This window comes from Mycteria americana, chromosome 4 (genome assembly GCF_035582795.1).
Source record: "Mycteria americana isolate JAX WOST 10 ecotype Jacksonville Zoo and Gardens chromosome 4, USCA_MyAme_1.0, whole genome shotgun sequence".
NCBI lineage: Eukaryota > Metazoa > Chordata > Aves > Ciconiiformes > Ciconiidae > Mycteria > Mycteria americana.
In genome coordinates this window covers 71,661,962-71,680,066 of record NC_134368.1, presented here as the reverse complement: position 1 = coordinate 71,680,066, position 18,105 = coordinate 71,661,962, and the positions used below count along the sequence as shown (strand labels likewise).

Genomic DNA, 18,105 nt, shown 5'->3' with positions numbered 1-18,105 from the left:
TCCTTCCTCCCAGTAAGACAGAAGTGTCTTTGCGGCACAGGGACGCCTGTCCCCATCAGTGGTAGGAATTTGCCAGTGAGATATTCACAGATTCATGTCGTGGGCAGCATTTCTCACCTCATTGCAGCTGATGGATGAGCCTTCTCTCACTGGTGAGGCTGCAAGAGGATGTGCATTCACTTGCAGGGTGCACCGAAGCAATACTTTAAGCCTGTGCCTATCTGTTAAGCAACCTGGTGCAGCATTTCAGCCAGGTTCAGAAAGGCATGCTCTGCCTTAGGGGGAGTCACAAGCTTCCATGCTGCCTGCGAGCAGGTTTGAGCCCATAGTCCAGTCCTCTCACCCATCAGTGAGATTTGAGCAAGAGCTGGACTGAGACAGATAACAGAGCGAGACTCAGTTGAAGTTAGTTAGCTCGTAAGATAGCACCAAGGGCTATGTACAGGTCACCCAGACACAGCTAAACATCAGGTGCCTCTTTCACCTGCACAGAAAAGGTATTATTGCAGAGGAGGAGCCCAAACTCAGCAAGTAGACGGACACACACGACAGTGGAAAGTCCAGCTGGGATTGCCAGGAAAGGCAAGATGTGCAGAGAAGAGGGAAGCTGTAACTGTTCTCTCCAAACACTGCCTTGAGTTCATTTCCAGCATGTCTGCAGTCAGTACACCTTCACCATTAAGTGCAGCAGACAAAACCAAGCAGTTTCCAGATTTCTAAAGTACATTCAAGTATTTTTTTTCAGACTTGCACATCCTTCACTTTTAAAAAAATGAACCCTGGAGCGTTTCCTGAGAAAATCTCCTTTTGCGTTTGTTGCTGTTTTGGTTGCAGCTCCTCAGGTTTCTTCTCTAGGCAATTCTGACTCACTGAATGTTTTCCAATATTATTTTTTACCAAAGGAAATAGGAGTCAGATTTGCAAAGTCTTTTCTTTGCATCTCTGGGAGTTAGAAAGATCTTAGCCCAGCAGTCCAGATCTCTGTCTGTGGCATGTAGTCCTGACATCATGATCTACATAGCCAGGTAGCTTTTTAAAAGAGAGGAGATGTTTTCACACCATCATGTCCCAAAATGTGCTGCTGCCCACAGCCACTGCAGCAATCCTGGGACAAACGCTGATGCTGTCACTGAAGTGCCGCTGCCTGAGCAGTGATTTCTGGGGTTGGGGAACAGTGATGGGCTCCACTCCTGAGGAATGACACTATGCAACAACAGTCTCAAAGGGGTGACTTTGGTCTGGCTTGGGCTTCATCTGCTCCTCCACTGGGACCAGCAACTCCATGAGCAAGTAGGGACCCCTCTGGTCCCAGGTGGGCTGGGTACATGACAATGTCCCCCTTCCAGTTTTGCTTCTGCACTTTGACAAGCTTTCTCTGCATGCGACTGGCTTTGCTAGGACAGGGGCATGAGGCCTCTTCCTTCATGAGGCCCTTCCTTCCTATCTTCCTTCAGAAGATACCAGGAGTGTCACCCTAAGCAGCAGTACTCCCCGCACCCAGAGGACATCCGGCCACAACAGAGCATTTGTCATGTCATCTTTGTTCACCTGCTTTCCGTGCTGTGTTGACCACTGTGTAAACAAACTGCTATGGAGATAAAAGTAGGATATGAAACTTACAGTATTGTGTGCGAAGGTAACATTGCACTAATGCGCACTGGTGGCAGAGGGAGCCTTCAGGGATGCATTCATCAGTGACCCAAATTAGTTGGAAATCTCGTAAAGAAGTTTCTGTGTGTGTTTGCCTCTTGCCAGGGTGGCAGGAATGTTTGTGGAAGGCAGCTGCTAGGTTTGATCCACTTGCATCTGTGTGAGCGTACAAGACTAACATCTATCCTGTGGCATGCTTTAACAGCCTGCAGAAGTTGGGTCAGGATGACTGCTTTCATCCTGCCTTTCCAAAGTGACATGCTCCCTGGTCTCCGGATTTCCTTGCTGCCTGGTAGCACTCCCGTTTCACTCATCCTAAGCCCTGACCTTCCTCCATTAAACACTCAGGACAGCGTACCTGCACAAGCTGCGGTATGCCGAGGTGAGCTTCGGCTGTGCAGTTTGCTCCTGTAAGCCCAAGGGTTACCCACAGCATAGTGCGTTCAGCAGCAGCCGGGGAGCAGCTGGTGTGTAAAGGATGGGGGCTTCTTCTGGCTCTTGGACACTGAGAGACGGGAAAGTCATTAAGGGATGGTGTCCTCCCTGTGCCACTCCCTCCTTCTCTCCTGTCCTCCCAGAAACATTCAAAACTAAACAAAATGCATTGTAGGCAAATGTTTTATCTGGACTTAGCATCTGACTCCCACCTAATGACTTAAACCCTCCATATGCTGCTTGTGCAAGCTGTTCCCTGCTCTGCAGCAGGTGAAGAGCCTCACTAGTAACAGTGAACTACTTTCTGCCTACCACTCCTCCGCATATCTGGGTCATCCTCCTGACATGGGTGAACTCGCCGTTAACAAACCCCACGCTGGCATCCCGAGTAACGCAGGTCCTTCCTCTCCTGCAGTGGCTTGCAGCGGGAGGCCATGGCAGCATGGGGGGAACAGCATCCCCAGGAAACCACATCTGAACACTAAATCAATACTCCATCTGTGGTGGGATGAAGTAAACAAAAAGTGTGGCACGCTCTTCATTCGGGTATGCACTGCTGATAAAAAGCTTGCTGTCTTTTTCTTTTGGTTTTCAGTGCCCACCTTGTTACTCTCAGCCAGATAAACTTTATTAACCAGCTCTTGAATATCTGCTTCTCCCTAGCATCAGTGGCATCTTTTACTCCGGTTTCATGGGCTTCCAAAATTAAACGTCTTTGAAATCCGTCTTCTCTCGGGGAGAGTTTGCCTCCTCACACTCTCAGGCAGCCGGCAGGAGAGGTGTCCGCCGTTCTTCAAGGGCAGACGCCTAAAAAGACGCAGGCAGGGCGGACGGAGGCCTGTACCTCTCGGCCATCAAGTGCAGAGCCCTGGCTGACGCCCGCCGGCATCCGTGCTCTCGCTTCGGCGGGTCGGGACCGAGCCCGCGGAGGCCGGCTGCGGAGACACCCACGCGCGCGCGGGCGGCCGCTGCGGACACCGCCGCCAGCGACCGCGCGACCCTCGGGGTGCCCCGAGGGGCGGCTTCTCGGCGGTGCCGCTGCCGGTGTCGGGGGCGGGGCAGGGCGGTCCGCGGCCGCCATTGGCTGTCGCTATGCAGGGCCGGCGGCCGCCCCCCCGCCCGTCCCCCTCCGCGGTGTGGGGCGCAGCAGGCGGCGCGGGAGCTCCATGGAAGCGGCGGCAGCAACAGATGCGGCGGCGCGGCCCGGCCGCCCCTAGCCGCTCCCCGGCCGCGCTGCGCGGGGGCGGCAGCCGCCGCCGCCGCCGCCCCTAGCGCCCCGCCGGCGAGATGGCCGGGTCCAGGCGGGCGGCGAGCGGCGAGGCGGGCACGGCGGGCTGCGGACAGGCCATCGTCTGGCGCAACGTGGTGCTGATGGGGCTGCTGCACCTGGGCGCTGTCTACGCGCTCACCCTGGTGCCGCGGGCGCAGCTCCTCACCCTCCTCTGGGGTGAGTGCGGGGGCGGCGCGGGGCTGCGCTGCGCCGCAGGTGGGGCGGGGGACGAGGGGGCAGCTTCCCGGCAGCCGGGACACCGGGGCTCGGGGCAGAGGGTTTTCTCCGCGGGTCCTGCGGCGCCGGCAGTGGGGGAGCAAGCCGCGTCTTGTTTTCTATGTATTTATCCCCTGTTTATTTGTGCACTCACTTCGCTGCGTTTGGCGTGGCGAGTCGCGCGCGTTCGCGGGCAGGCGTGGGCCGGGCGCTCCGTTGAGCGCCGAAGGCGGCGGGCACCCCCGCACTGCCCGGCAGTCTCCGCCGCTTTTGTTCCCGTGCCCCCCGCCGCCGCTCCCGTGCTGCCGGCGCCGCGCCGGGCCGTCGGTTGCTGTAGAAACAGGAGGCACTCTCCCTCCGGTTACATTTATCAGGTTTTTTAGTTAAAAAAAAAAAAAAAAAGTCAAGCAGCTGATATTTCCATTTAAAAGTCTGATAGATAACGCGTTTGTCTTCCCTTTGCTGCTTCCTCTTGTTACTTTATGAACACCCACGTCTTTCTGCTCCCGTTGGGAGTAGACGGTCACCCTGTCCTTTGTCTCTTGGGGAAGGTGATACATCTTCTCATTAGCGAAGATTTAAAAGTCGAGGAAGAGCTGTAAGGCGCTGGCAAGGAGAAAATAAGCCTAGCTGTGCTTTCCGAGGTGAGGTGGCTTGCTGCATTTGTCTTCTTGCTAGCTGTGAAAAGCTCAGGGTTCCGTTTGGGAAAGAGAATATGAAATACAGCGTCTTTACTTCCATTCTACAGTGAGGTCCTCTTTTCTCCACAACAGAACGATGCTGGGAGAAGAGCTACATAGAAGCACTGCAGTATCGTGCAAGGTCTGTGGGGCTAATAGATGGTGGATGTCAGCATCATCCTTCACCGGGCAGAATTGTGTATCAAGTCATGTAAATGTGGGTGGCCAAGAGGATAAAAACTTGAATGCTACTTAACAGCTGTTGTAATTTCTTGGGTAAAAGACCTGCTTTGGGGAGCTTTTGAGTGAACGGAGAATGTAATGGCCCAGGACTCTTTTACACAAATAGAGGAAAGAAGGGTCTCTGCAGGGAACTCGCAGACAGGGAATTCGGGTTGTTAGGCTGCCATCAGTAGCGTTGAGGTGACTCTCAAAAAGCCCCAGCCAAATGCTTTAGAAATTAGGTTTATTTCTTCTGTTTGAGGAATTTCTAAATCTGTTTTTTACTGGTTCAGCTTCTGATATTCAGTCTGTCTTAAGTGCTTAGAAATAGCCACCATTGCTGTTTGCAGTTGGGAAATGAACCCTTCTGTCAATTACCATCCTCTGACAAGTTCTTAATTGCGGAAACTGCTTGTGGGGACCTGGCGTTTGACTGGCTACCTGGTTTGCACAAACCCTTACCTGGCTCACTTGTGACAAGAAAAGATTTGGGGGGTGGTTGTGTTTTGCTTAGTTTGCTTCTGAGTGCTACTCCTCTCCCCTCCCTATCCCTGGTTGTGTTCAGGCTGATTTCATAGTTTACCCTGGCTGTAGCTTGATGGTTGGGGAGACCAGGAGAACCTGCAGGAGCTGCGTGGCCAGAACACACAGCCTGTGGTCTGCTTTCAGCTCTTTTAGGTCTGGTAGCATGCGGGCAGGTGGGCTTTCTTTTTATCTGTTTTGCCTTTCCAAGAAGACAAGTTGAAATAATCTCTAATTTCACTGTGTCTTAAATACAAAAATCCCTAAGGCTGGAGCCGAAGAACTGAATTACCAATTTCAGCCCTCCATCTTCCAAGGTATTTTCTCCTACTTGAAATTAGATGCTAAATAACAAACAGGTCTCAATGACTTCGCAACTGAATGCCTTTCTTTCTGAAAGCAAGAGCCTCCCATTTCTCGACAGACATCGTTATTTTTAACAGTCACCCTAAAGCAGACCACAAAAGTTTTTACAGGAGTTTGCTGGGTGGTTTTTACAGGGGCTCCACAGCAGGGAGTGGGTGCATTGGCTCTAGCTGTCCTGGCCAGCTGGACACAGTGTGCTGCTCTTGCAGGCTGCTGGGCGGTCTGCCCCCCTCAGAGGTGGTGGGCAAGGTGAAAATACAGGATCTCCTGCAGAATATGTCAGAAAAAAGTAGCTTGCTGTCATGCTGGAGACCTGTGTCCAAGGTCCCTCTGAGAGACTCTCTCTCAGGGTAGAGAAAAGCAGGGTTGCTTTTGCTTAAGTTAACAAACCCACCTTGCTTCACTCTGGAAGGAGCCAACCAGTAGTGTCTGAAGGAAGACATGTTGACCAGATGTGTCCCTTGCCCTCCCCAGTTCCCCACATCTCCTTCCCTGTGCAGACCAGCTGTGAGACTGCCCTTCTGTGGGCAGTGGCTGCCAGCCAGCCTTTGGAGCAGGGCTGGTGTGGCGGCGAAGTTGGGTGGCAGGTAAGGGTGTAGTGTCAGATAGTGCAGAGATGTGCATACGCTGAAGGGTGCAGATGGAGGAGCTGCAGCCCTCATTTTTCTTCCCAAGCTTGCCTGGGAGTTGGGAAGCTTCTTATGGGACTTGGAAGTGATGTTATGCAAGCCCTTGCATTGCTGTGTCCTGTGCTCCCCACCACTGCTCCCCTATGGGTAAGCTGCAGGAGCAAGTGTGTGGAGGCTGGTTCACTGGTGCTGGGTGTGACCTCCGTGGTATCTGGCAGGAAGTGGGTGGCTTCCCATGACTTGCCACTGCCTGCTTGGCTTTTTACTTTCTCCTCCCCTGAGACATCCACGTCTCTGTGAGCTCTCAGCTGGAGCGGACTGGGTGCTTCTCTCCCTCTGTGCAGGGTTTGCTTTCTTCCTTCCCACCCCTGAAGGCAGTTGGTAATCCCTGATTCACCACTGCTTGCTAAGCGGAGCTGAAACGCCACTGTGCCACCTAGAAAACAGCTGTTCAAAGCCAAACTGCCTGCTCAGCAGGGCTCATTTCCATGGGTAATTTATTGACATTTGTCCAGCTGTACATAATAGACAATGGAAAAATGCTGCCTAGCAAAGTCTGGGCTGGTTGTTTCCTCAGGATTATCTGTGCTCCCCTGTTCCCATCGCTTCCCGCACGAATGCATTGAGGCCTGTGTTAGAGTTTCCTGCACCCCACATGGAGCTGGGGTTGCACAAGGGATCCCAAACAGTGTTCTGGGTGGTGCAGCCATGTCTCCCAGGGGGCACCAGGAATTGGGTTATCTTTCAAGGGATGTACAGATAAACTGGTTAAAACATAGGCTTTCGGGCCCATCCCAGTGCTTCCGTGGAATTTGGTTTCAGTCCAAGCTGAACAAAAACAATAAAATTACTCATGTCAAAATTTTCCATGAGTTGGGAACTGCCTTAACCTGAAAGGCAGCAGATGATATGTCAAGCAGCCTGGACTGTGCCCATGGGACAGCTATGTAGCTGTCCTGGCATATCCCGCCAGCACTGTGCCTTTGAAATGTCCCCCACTCTGCCAGCCCGACCGCACTTGCTGAGAGCCCTCTCGCCTTGCTCTTTTCCAACCTGACTTGTGGTTTGGTGCAGGGGTATGTGGAGAAGACCCTGTTGCCTTGCCCTTTCCCTCCTGATCCAGAGCCAGGCAGCTTGCGATACATGGTCCCTCCTCTTGGTGCTTTGCTGTCTGCGTCCGTGCTGTTTCGTGTCTTGACAGCTGCTGCTTTGGGGCATCCCTGCACTCTGGGTTCCCAGCCTTGGAAAGGGGTGGGAAATGTTGAGGAAATGTGCCTTGAGTCTTGTCTGCCTCCAGTCCCACCAGCAGGCTTGCTGGGCATGGCCAGCAGGTTTGGCAGGGTTCACCAGCCATCCTGCAAAGCCCAGAGCATGGTGCAGCCCAGGCCCCAGGGAGCTGGCACGTGGACCTTCCCCTTCAAGTCTCTCTTTGTCCACCTGCTTTTGCAGGGCTTTGGGCTCCTGGTGCTTAGCACCCTCTGTAGAGAGGTTTGAAGGGGAGCACCTTCAAGGTGCTCGGTTCAAGGTGGGAGCACCTCGCTGTTAGTGGGGCCAGAAACCAGGGAGTGGCATGATGGGTCTGCCGGCTGGGCCAGGCATGCAGGTTCCCCAGGAATGAACTCATGCAAAGGGGTCCTTGTGTCCAGCTGGGGCTGTGGATGTGGCTGTGGTTCGCTGATGGCCTCTTTTGGGCTGGACATGCAGCTCCTTCCACAGGCCACTTGGTCGGAAACTCTGTGTGCAGCTCATCCCCTAAGTTTGTAACATGCCATTAAATGATGCTTCTTAATGAGGAACCTCTTTGCTCCAGCCAGCTCCATCCTATTGCAGTCCCAGCAAGGTTATCCGTTTGGGTTAGGAAAGCAAAGCAAAAAACTCTGAAATCCCTGTATGGAGAAAATTACCAGCATGTTTCACTGCAGGGCCCAATGTTTCCGCTACTAACAGGTTTTTTTGATGGGCTCATGATATCTTCTGGGATCACATGATGTGTAAGGGCCTCAGACTTTGTTTGGAAAAAGATGCTTTTTAGCCTTCACAGGGCGCTTGTGAGGAAGCACTTAAAGTAGCCAAATGCATTATAGGAAATAGAAAAACACCCACAAAAGATTAAGCTGTTTACCTGCCTTAAAACCTTTTCTTTCAGGCTGCCGAGCATTACTAGTACTAACAACTTCAAAAACTGGCACAGGCATGGCCACCAGAAACCCTGTATCATGTGGATGTGTTTCACAGAGCTGCCTGATAGCAGAGTTAGTGTCGATTCACATGCTGATACACCTTGCCAGAGCCTAGGATCGGGGAGGAGGATGGCCTTGCTCTAATGGTGCTCATATGGGAGAGGAGGCTTGTTGCTGTTATTTTAGCAGTGTTTAGGAGACGTTTTAGTGCTCTTGAGAATGTCAGATTGATCATGTTCAGCCATGATCATGTTCAATGGGTAAGCATGGCACGGGGCCATGCTTACCCACAGCTTTCCCCTGTGCTTGAGCGCTGGCTGTGCTTGAGCGCTGGCTTGTGCTGAGAGTGCAGATGGAGCGGCGGTGCTGCCCAACTACATCCCTGCCAAAATGCAGGCTGCTCCTGGGCACGGGTCTGGATCCAAATCCCACTGCCTGGATCCCTTCTATAAGAGAGATTAAAGCAATTGTGGTCTTAGCACTTTGGGTTACTGTGGTGCCTGGAGGGAACCACTGAGATCATCACCTCTTTCTCAGCCCTTCTGGTAGCCTGAAGGTGATGAGGCACATGTTGCTGCTGTGCACTGCAGATGCAAATTTTATTGGTCTTGCACATTTCAGAAGCCTTGCATATTCTTGAGTGCCATCTACTGGCTTTTTGGTTATTAACTGGTTTTAGTCGTTAACCATTTCTATGCACAGTGTTAGAAACTCTGCACAGACGGCTGTAAATAAAAAATCCTAGCTCCAAGGAAGTTCTACTTGGTACCTCTGCGAACGAAGGAGAGTGGAAATACTTCTCTTACTGTCACTCCTGCTGCTACTCTGGCAGGAGCATCCTTCAGGTCCTGCCAAGTGGTTATGCTCAAGTGATTTCTGTAGGCAAGGTTTTGGGTCAGGAAACAGGTAGGGAATGCTTTCTCTTAGATACCTCTGCGGAGGTGTCTGCGGCCACCTTGGTGGGAGGGGCTTAATGAACAGAAGGCCCTTACCTCGCCTTACTCCCAGGAGAGATCTCCTGTCTGCCATCTCACAGAACAGTCCTGGCTGTGAGCATTGAGCAGCTCTGGGAGGTTTCTGCGGCATACAGGAGGCCAGCCTTGTTGTCTGTCAGCCCCTAGCTCCGTTGTGCTTTCAGCAGTTCAAGACAGCAGGCAGTCCACTGGATAAGTGGAGAAGAGGTGGACCTTCAGAATGGGAATTGCATCTCTGAGGTGCACATGAGCACCAGGGAATAGCCGAGCTTATCTCCAGAGCAGGTTTGGACTGGCTTTTCTTCCCCTGCCCCATTTGAAAGTGTTGTTTTACAGCTCTCTCTCTTAGTAGTCAAGTTCTTGGCTTGTTCGTTCCCCCCTAGCATCAAGAGCTGAACTCCCATCATCTCTGATGGGAACAGTCTTTTCTCAAACCGTACTTCTCTCCTTAAAAATGACGGGTGCACTGGAGCAAGGGGTGGCTGTAACGTGCCGTTCCCTAGCCTTTCGCATCTGGGAATGGTTTGAGCTCTGTGTCCACCGTAGAGCTGGGGAACACACCCTCCACCTAGCAATGCACAGACATGAGAATGGTCCTGGGCCTGTTCCAGATCCTGCTCTGAGATGCTCTACTGTAGAGGATACTCCTGTCTGTCAGATGTTTTCCCTTCCCCAGCGTTCACTCCTCTCTTGTTTTAACTTTTGCTGGAGATGATTCCTTAAGGTCTTGTCTTTCACTATGAAATTCACGATGTTCAGCTGTAATTACCTATTTTTGTTCCCCATCTTGATTTCATCCCCAGTACATTGGTGGTGCTCTGTTTTGTTTCCCTCTGTTTTGTGTGCTGCACATCATGTGGTCACTGTGAACATGATAAAGGAATGGAGAAAAAAATCTAATGTCTGTGTGGGTGCAGAGTGTATGCGTGCTGAGCCCTGAATGCATGCGATGGCCCTTTGGTCCTGTTGTTCTTGGGAGGTGGGTTCAAGGCACTCCTAATGAGTTCTTGCAGTTGCATGAATGGGTGAGTGAGTAGCGAAGCTGTTCTTGTTTAGACACCAGGATGTTCACCCGACATGAAGCACTTGCTGGGCCCTCAGCTGCTCTGAGCTGTGCTCCAGGCAAACCAGAAGAACCTCAAATACTCTTTCTCTTTGACCTGTGCAGTGAGGACAGAGGTGAGAGCTGTATCCAGCAAAGGTAGAAATCCCTGTTTCTACTCCTACTGAATTTGATGGGGATTGTTGGCTTCCCGGCTGCCCCCTGACATCAGGGGGCTGGGGGAGGCATCCTTGTGAAGCAGCCCCATGAAGGAAAGAGCAAGGGAGGTTTGTTGGCACCCCCAGAGCTGACTGTGTCAAACACACAGAAGCCCAGCCAAAGGCTGCAGAAGCGTGAGATGCTTCTCCAGCCCTGGCCCACCAGCTCCTGAGCTGCTGCGGGCAGGCTCTGGGGACGCAACAGAGATTTGTGGCTCTGGCTTTTTGTCTCTGGTTACATGCGGAGGTGGGGATGGCAGTATACAGGCTCTGAGGAGTTTCTGTGAATGAGTTGGGACAGACTTTGCTCCCAGTAGAGGGAATGCATTGGTCAGAGTTGTGTCAGCATCAGAGAAAGTCTCAAGGTGCTGGGAGCAGATCAGATGCCTCTTCTTCAGGAGATGCTACCAGGCAGAGCAGTGTGAGCCATACAGACCTGCTTGTCTGTGATTGCTGCAACGGCTGTCAAGGAGGCAAAAGTGTTGCTCTCTCCCCCTGGGAGGGCTGGGCTGGAAAATGTCAGCTCGCCCACCAGAACTTAATATGCATCTTCATCACTGCCACTCCGCCTTCCCTCCCTGCAATTTCGTTGCACTTGTAATTAACACTGATGTTATTTATATAATTGTTGTTATTTATATATGCCGAAGCCAAGCAATTTCTTGCAATCGGATTTTATTTTTACCATATAGGCTAACAATAAAATGTGCTGCCCCACTGAAGAGCTGAAACATTAACAATTACTGTGCTAAGTAAAGCAAGGCTGATATGAAAGAGAGTGGAGGGCTGTTTGTCAGATGCTGGTGTCAGGAATCCTGTGTGCCATCCCTCTTGTGCAGGGACCTCAGCACCAGGAGGATGGGGATTTCTGAATGGAGACTGAAATGAGGATCTTTCTCAACCCATTTTTGGCCACTGGCTTCTCAGATGATGTTCTGAGCGGCTCAGAATAAAATAACCTGGCCTTGGCAAATGGGGGAGCTCTTCTTGACTGGACTCTTTCTTTGCCTGGGTCTTTGGCTCTGTTCTTTGGCTGACTTTATATTTTTGAGTGTTTCATATCCTCCCCAACCCAGGCTAACGGTAATGCCTTCTGTGCCTGTGGGATCCTGCTGTGTCAGTGGAAGAGGTTGCAGTGTTTGGCTGCTCCTACTCTGCCTTCTGCTTCTGGAGTAGTTCACAGGATGTCTCCTATCATGGCTACGCAGCTGGATCTGTGAAGGGACTTCTGCCTAGGCCCTTAGGTGGCATTTCAGAAGCAAGGGAAGAAGGCACCTGCAAGGGGTTTGTGCTGCTCTAACCAGCAATTGCTGCAGTCCAGGGCTGAGGTGAACATACAAGCTCACTGTGCCCTTCTGGACACCCAAGAGCTTGGAGAGAAGCAGGAGGCCAGGGTGAGACAAGGTGTTTCTGAGGCTTATTTCATGTTCTTCATAAATGGAGGGGGAGGAGTTGGGATGCAGAAGGGCTGTAGCTCATGTAGAGAAGTGCTTGGGCAGAGCAGCAAAAGCGGGTCCTGATGGGAAAAACTGGAAATAGGTTCTCTGAGCCCTGGCAGCATGTGGGGTGGAGGAACAGCAGTCCTAGGCTTCCACTTGGTGCCTATTGCTCTCTTTGGGTGATCCTTCAGGCAGGGCCGCTACCAGGGCACTGGAGAAGGGAAATGTATGGGTGTTGGGTAACAGCGCAGGTTGGAAATGGCAGCATGTCTTATGAAAGTGTCAGAAACTCTGTATTTTATAGGGGATTGAGGGTTTAAAAAGGGGTTTTGCCTTTTAATAATTTTTTTTGGCCAACACCATAAGGTTATAACTTCTTTCCAGAATGCATTTGGCTGTAGATGTGGAACATAGGACCTTTATAGTCAACTGAAGCAATCAGTTGTAATGGTGGTCATAGATGATTGTTTTCATTCTGAGCTGCTTCTTCTGCTGCTGCAGTCAGTTGGACTCAGCTGCAGTGAGGCAAACATGCAAGTGTGGCTGGACCTTCTTGCAGGAGCCATAGAAGGCTCTCCTTCTTTTCTGTTGGCTTCGGCTCCTACCTTTGATGGAGAGGGATAGACTTGTGTGCTTGAGTTGGCCAAAAACTGCCTGGCCGCTATACAGCAGACAGATGAAAGCCGGCCTCCTTATGCAGTGTATACACAGGTGGTGGTGGGGAAGTGGGGGAGAAATATGAAAAACATCGTGCTGGGTAAGTGGAGGCAGAGAGCCGATGTGTGGGCCTTCTCCCTGTGCCAGAGTTCACTGCAGGAGCAGAGCTGGGCTGGGCTAGGGCTGTTTGAGCTGGAGGGGCACAGTGAGTAGTCATTCAGGGAGGGTGGTGAGCAATCATCCAGTGAGTGCCCCTGGAGAGCTGACAGCATCAGCCTGCCCACTGCACTGGAGACAAAGGTGTCCTTCTCTCACCTGGTGCCATCCTCTAACCTGATGGCTCTGGGTAACTGACCTGCCTGACGCACATTAGGCTGGATGCAGGAGGCTTGTGCCTTCTAATTTTAATGAGCTGTAGCACTTGCAGCCCAGCTCTGAGGCTCAAACTGCCAGAAGGAGAGAAAACTGGGAGAGGCCTTTTTTTGCAACAGATTTTTCTCTGAACTCTGGTTTTGGAAAGGGGAGGAAATGGTGTAGGAGCTGACAGCATACAAGTGAAGCAGGCACAAAGCATCTGGGCAAGATGCAGTGATACAAAGGGACAGCAACATCATCCAGAGTATGAAGTCCTGAGAAGTCAAAACCATCAGAGCTCTGCTTCAGCAGCCACTGGCTGACCTGGGAGGGTACTGGGTTGGAGCAGGGTCTGTCCTGTGCAATGGATCCTGTTTAGCAGGGAGCTGGGACAAAGGTGCTGCTGCCTCCCCAGGGAATCGTGTCTGGAGGCCCAGCAGTTCAGAAGGGGATCACTTCCTGCTGAGCCCTGCTCCTTTCCTGTGTCCCATGCCTCGAGATTGTAAAAGGTGGAAGCTTTCAGTTTGCCCAAATCACAAGTGTGTAGCATGCCACATCTTTTGTTTCTAGTAGCCAAGAAGCTGCTGTTCCCTGGCTCTGTGCTTTGGGTGGTCTTGCCAGTGTGCACAGCATGAACGGCGAGATGAAGCCATTCTCCCACCATGTACCCAGCTGCGTACAGGGCAAGCTTTGGCTGGTGATAGGCAGGGGTGCTAAATAACTAGTCCTTCTTCCTTGAGGCTGAGCTGCCTGCTGAGTGCAAGGCTCTGGAGTGTTGTGCTAATGGCTTAACTGCACTATTTCTTTGCTCTGTCCTTGAAAAAAGAGACAAACACGGCATTAATTCTTTCTTGGCATTTATAGAGGACTTAAAAACCACCAGAGCCCTAGCTGGCATGCAGGTTGAGGACAGCAGTGAGGTAACTGGGAGAGAAGTGAAATCTGCCCATGGTTTTGTGATGATGCAGGATTCAGCTGAGCTGAGAGAGGCTACACATAAGCATCAAAAATTTCAGAGAAACCAGAGCATCTTCAAGCCTTCTCTTTTGATCTAAAACTATATATAAACTGGTTGGCATCTTAAGGCAATCTTCAGTTGCTGGTGAGTTCAGGGAATCTGTATTTGCTTCCTAGGGGAATTTTAGCATTCACTGGAATACTTGCTGCCAGCCGCGATTTCTAATGCTTTGTTGGCTCTATTTATGTCATATTGGCTGCAGTTGTCAATGTGGATGTTTCTGCTATTCCAACTGGAATAAAGTCTTTTGTATGCTCAGCTAAAAGGGCAGGCTCTGGGGAATGTTCCTGAAAATGCATATGCAGGCATGTGCATCCAGGCAGAGACAGACTGGATTTCATGAGCTGGTGATGGCAGGGTCAAGAGGATGCAACAGATGGCTTCTCCTGGAGCTCCTCCACCGTGGTACAGAGGGGCAGGAGAAAGGCCTCGTCTGAACTCGTCGTCTCTGCAGCTCTAAAACTCTTGCTTCCCCTTTGCCTTTGATGTGCTTCCTCTTATCTCTTTCTCTCTTGGCTGAATTTAGAGTAGCTCAGAGAATATGTAGATCTAATTTTAGATGAACCTGCTTCTGACCTGAGATTTCACACGTTTGGTCTTCACAGGAATGCATGGGTCCCCATGAGAGCTGGCATTTGCTATATGGTGAGTGTCTCAGGGAACTGGTGCTGCTGCACGCTGGTGCTTTTTAATTCTCAGTAGCTAGTTTGAATCCAGCCCAAGGTGCTTTTGATGCCAGCCTTTGACAGTTAGCAGGACTCAGCGAACAGTGGGTTGGCCAACTGACTCCGTCTGCTAACAGAGAAGTGTTTCCTTCCCAGAGACCCTAGGGCCAGAGCACTAATTCAGCATTTCTTCTTGGCAGCAATTTAGGGACTAAGGTGGAAAATTTATCCCTCCTTAGTAAATGTAGTTCCAGGTCAGGAAATGAGGCTTTTTTTGGTAGGATCATGTGGATTAAGTGCTGTGTTACTGCTCCTCGTATCTCTCTGCTGTGGAGAAAGAGATCTCCAGGGTTGCCCTGGAGGGTGACAGAATTAGAGATGTATACTGGAGACTTGATATCTAATCTGGATCTAATAATGCTGCATGTTGACCCTGCCCTTCCCACCAATGCAGTGGATGACATCAACCAGCATTTTTAAATGAGATGTTTGGGTAGACAAGTGTTGGTCTAATTTGGCGTAGGAAAACTTTCCTTTCTTAGGGCAGACACAGCATTTTAGGAAAGTATATCCCAAAACTTGGTGTTATCTAATGATAGCACAAAAAAGCATTGTGGTACCAGGCACCATGAAATTATTGGCTGCATTTCTGGTCTGAGCCCTGATGTTGAATCAGGAGAGAATCTTCTACCGCTGTCTGTGTGCATAGTGAAGTGGAGGACCTCTGAGGTGCTCAGAAGAGGCCAAGCATGGTGCAGCTACTGAAATGGATGGCAGTGCTGCCCTGAATTTCAGTGGGAATGGAGTTAGGCACCACTCAATGCTACTGGAAGTGCTTTCCCTGGTTTGGTCAGATTATCTAATGTGGTTCATTAGTCCTAAATCTGCCACTGAATAACAGCAAAAACCCACAAGTGAAGAAGAGAAGGCAGATGCAAGATATGTAGATATAATTTAATTTTAGAAAGGAAAAAATCCTAACCATAAATACAGAAGTGTTACATATTTATGGCAATCAGTCAACTTTGCGATGCTCGCTTTGTGCTTGAGCAACTCGCTGTTTGTATTTCTTATGCAGTTCTTGTAGCCTGATGGAAGACCTTAGGTTTTATGTGTTTGGTTACTAAAATTCCCTAGCAAGCAATTTTGATCTGGCTGAATAAGCAGAGGTAAAATGCTGGTGTGGAAAAGGACAAACGTTGCATGTCCATCCCTGTTATTTTAATCTTCAAATAGTTATTTGTACAAATAAATCAAGTTGTGGTATGCCTTTATATACAGGGATGAAAAAAATGGCCTGTGCTGAGATGAAAATTTCTTGCCGGGCATTGTCACACAGAGGTTTGCCTGAGACTTCGCTGGCTACTCCAGCTGTGGAGAGAGTATTTCCACCAAACAGTGTCATGTCACAAGATGTCTTCATCATGCAACAGCATTTTTGAGGTCAGTTGTTTTCAGCTGCGCTATTGTTGAAGAGGTAACAGATATCTACAGGTGAAGCACAGCCCTTGTGTTTGTTAATTTTTCTTCCCCAAGCAAAAGATGTGCTTTCTTGGCCATTAGTGTCACTAGAATTCACATCTTCTTAAGAAATGACTCCCTCCTGTATCCATGGGATCTTGCCTCCTGATCCTTGAACTGCTAGAGACACAGTGTGTGTGCAAAAACGTATAAGCCTTTGCTGAATGTAACTTCAAGCTCTCCCACCTAGGGCTGGTAATGCGTCAAATGTTGTAGGCTAAACAGTGTTGGGAATGTCATCGCCCAGCAGTTGAGACCTCCAGCAGAACCAGGGTGCTGTATGCTTCTGAAGCTGTCCTCAAAATGATGGCAGTAGGAGAGCTAAGGTTTTTCCATGATGGCAACTGAAAGCTAAAGACACTACTCAAGGAACAGGTCCCTGAGCAGATATAAAATAACGCTGCAGGTTGGTTGTGAGCGGGGCTTTGCATCAGGGGGCTGGCAGGAAGTGGCCATGGGCAGAGGCTGTGACACAGAGCTTGGGAGAAAGGCAACCGCAACCAGAAATCAGATGGACTCCGACAAGAGGTTCAAACAGGGTGTGTTTTTGTGGCTGGAGTATGCAGATTTCTTCTACTCTGTTTCTCACAACAGTGAGCACACTAGATGTTTTTCTGGTCTGTGTTTCATTGTTGGTGCTCCTGGCTTTCTTTGCTGGCTTGTGATCTTTCCGTCTGCCAGAGTCCCCGCTGAGTGGGGTGCTGTAGAAAAACAGAGGAAGCGCTTAGCAGTCTGAAGAGTGATCTGGCAGCCCCAGCTGGGGGTCCCCTACCTGCTGACTTGAGGCCATGGGAACAGCAGCGGCCAAAATCTGTATTAGTGCTCTAGCTGTCAGTGATAATGGCCAGTTCTAGGAGAGAGTGATGCTCATGCAGCTTGTTCTGAGCTCTCTGCACTGGGCTTTGCACTAGCGCAGGAGTAAATGGAGCTGATGTCCTCAGAACGAGACATAACACCAAGGCCCTGACCCTTGGTGGCTATCTTGATCCAAGATCTGTCACCCTCCTGGTAAGAGCAAGTGTGATAAGAACTCTGGGACAGCCTTCAGCCTTGGTAATTACTTTCCACACACTCTGCAAAATGCCACATCTTGAAGTCCACCAGTTGTGCAGACACTGCTAGTGCAACAGTAACTGGGTTGTCTTTTTTCCCCTTTTTAATTTTTTTGTGTTTTTTCCCTGTCGTTGGTACTGGTGAGACAGAGGTGGTCTGGGAGTTCTTGCCCTGCTTCCTGGCACTTGATGTAGTACATCCCCATGCTGGCTGACCAAAGAATTGTAATCACTTAAAACTGAGTCAGTGATTTGCTGCATCAGGACCAGAAAAACACTTGTTGTATTTTGTAGCATGCCAAAAAGCTCAAATGTTCACAAAACTTGCCTAGTCCCAAAGTCTGTTTGGAAAATGGGGCTGTGGTAAGATCTGTGTTTGGTACAACTCACCTAGACCAAACTGTGAGGATGACAGCTCTCCAGGCTTGTGTCTGGTTCAAAGTAGTCACCTTGCTATGGTTGAATGTAGCATCCAAATAAATCCCTTACTTCTGCAAGGGACTGTGAGGTTTTTAGCCACGTATGAGAGAGATGCCAGCAGTGGGACTGGCAAGGGCTGATTCCCTTCCCTGCTCCCAGCCCTGCTATCCCTCCTCTCCTCGCCATCCCTGTGCAGGCAGGGACTACAGGCACTGGGTGTGAGTTGTTGCCAGGCTCTGCGTGTTGCCACCCCATGGGAACAGTTGTGGGACATTATTCTGTATTTTAAAGGTTTTATATATTGACAGAAATTGTGAATGTACAGTTGATTTTGTTTCACCGCTACTATTTTTATGTCTGGTGTTTTGTCCCTCAGAGATAATTGCGATTTGCTCCATATAATTAGGTTATGTTTGATGTTGGTAACGTGTGGATAGTTGCTATCTGACACAGTGTCTCCTTGTAATCTGTGTCTAAGAAGGATGTCCAGTCATCTCGTCTCTTTCAAGAGCCAGCATTGTCTGTTCAGATGTGCAGAGTGAACCCAGTGCTTATTGGACTTCTTGTTTTGGTTG

At 50.3% G+C, this 18,105-nt stretch overlaps 1 protein-coding gene across 1 annotated transcript in view; it reads left to right on the top strand.

Annotated features, from left to right (window-relative positions):
• Positions 1–3,218: 3,218 nt before the first annotated feature.
• Positions 3,219–18,105, top strand: part of SCD5 (stearoyl-CoA desaturase 5) — a 34,634-nt gene continuing 19,747 nt past the window's right edge. The window contains exon 1 of the mRNA XM_075500826.1: positions 3,219–3,532. Within this exon, the coding sequence (XP_075356941.1) occupies positions 3,373–3,532 (160 nt within the window). The 5' untranslated portion in view covers positions 3,219–3,372. The remainder of the gene's footprint in view (positions 3,533–18,105) is intronic.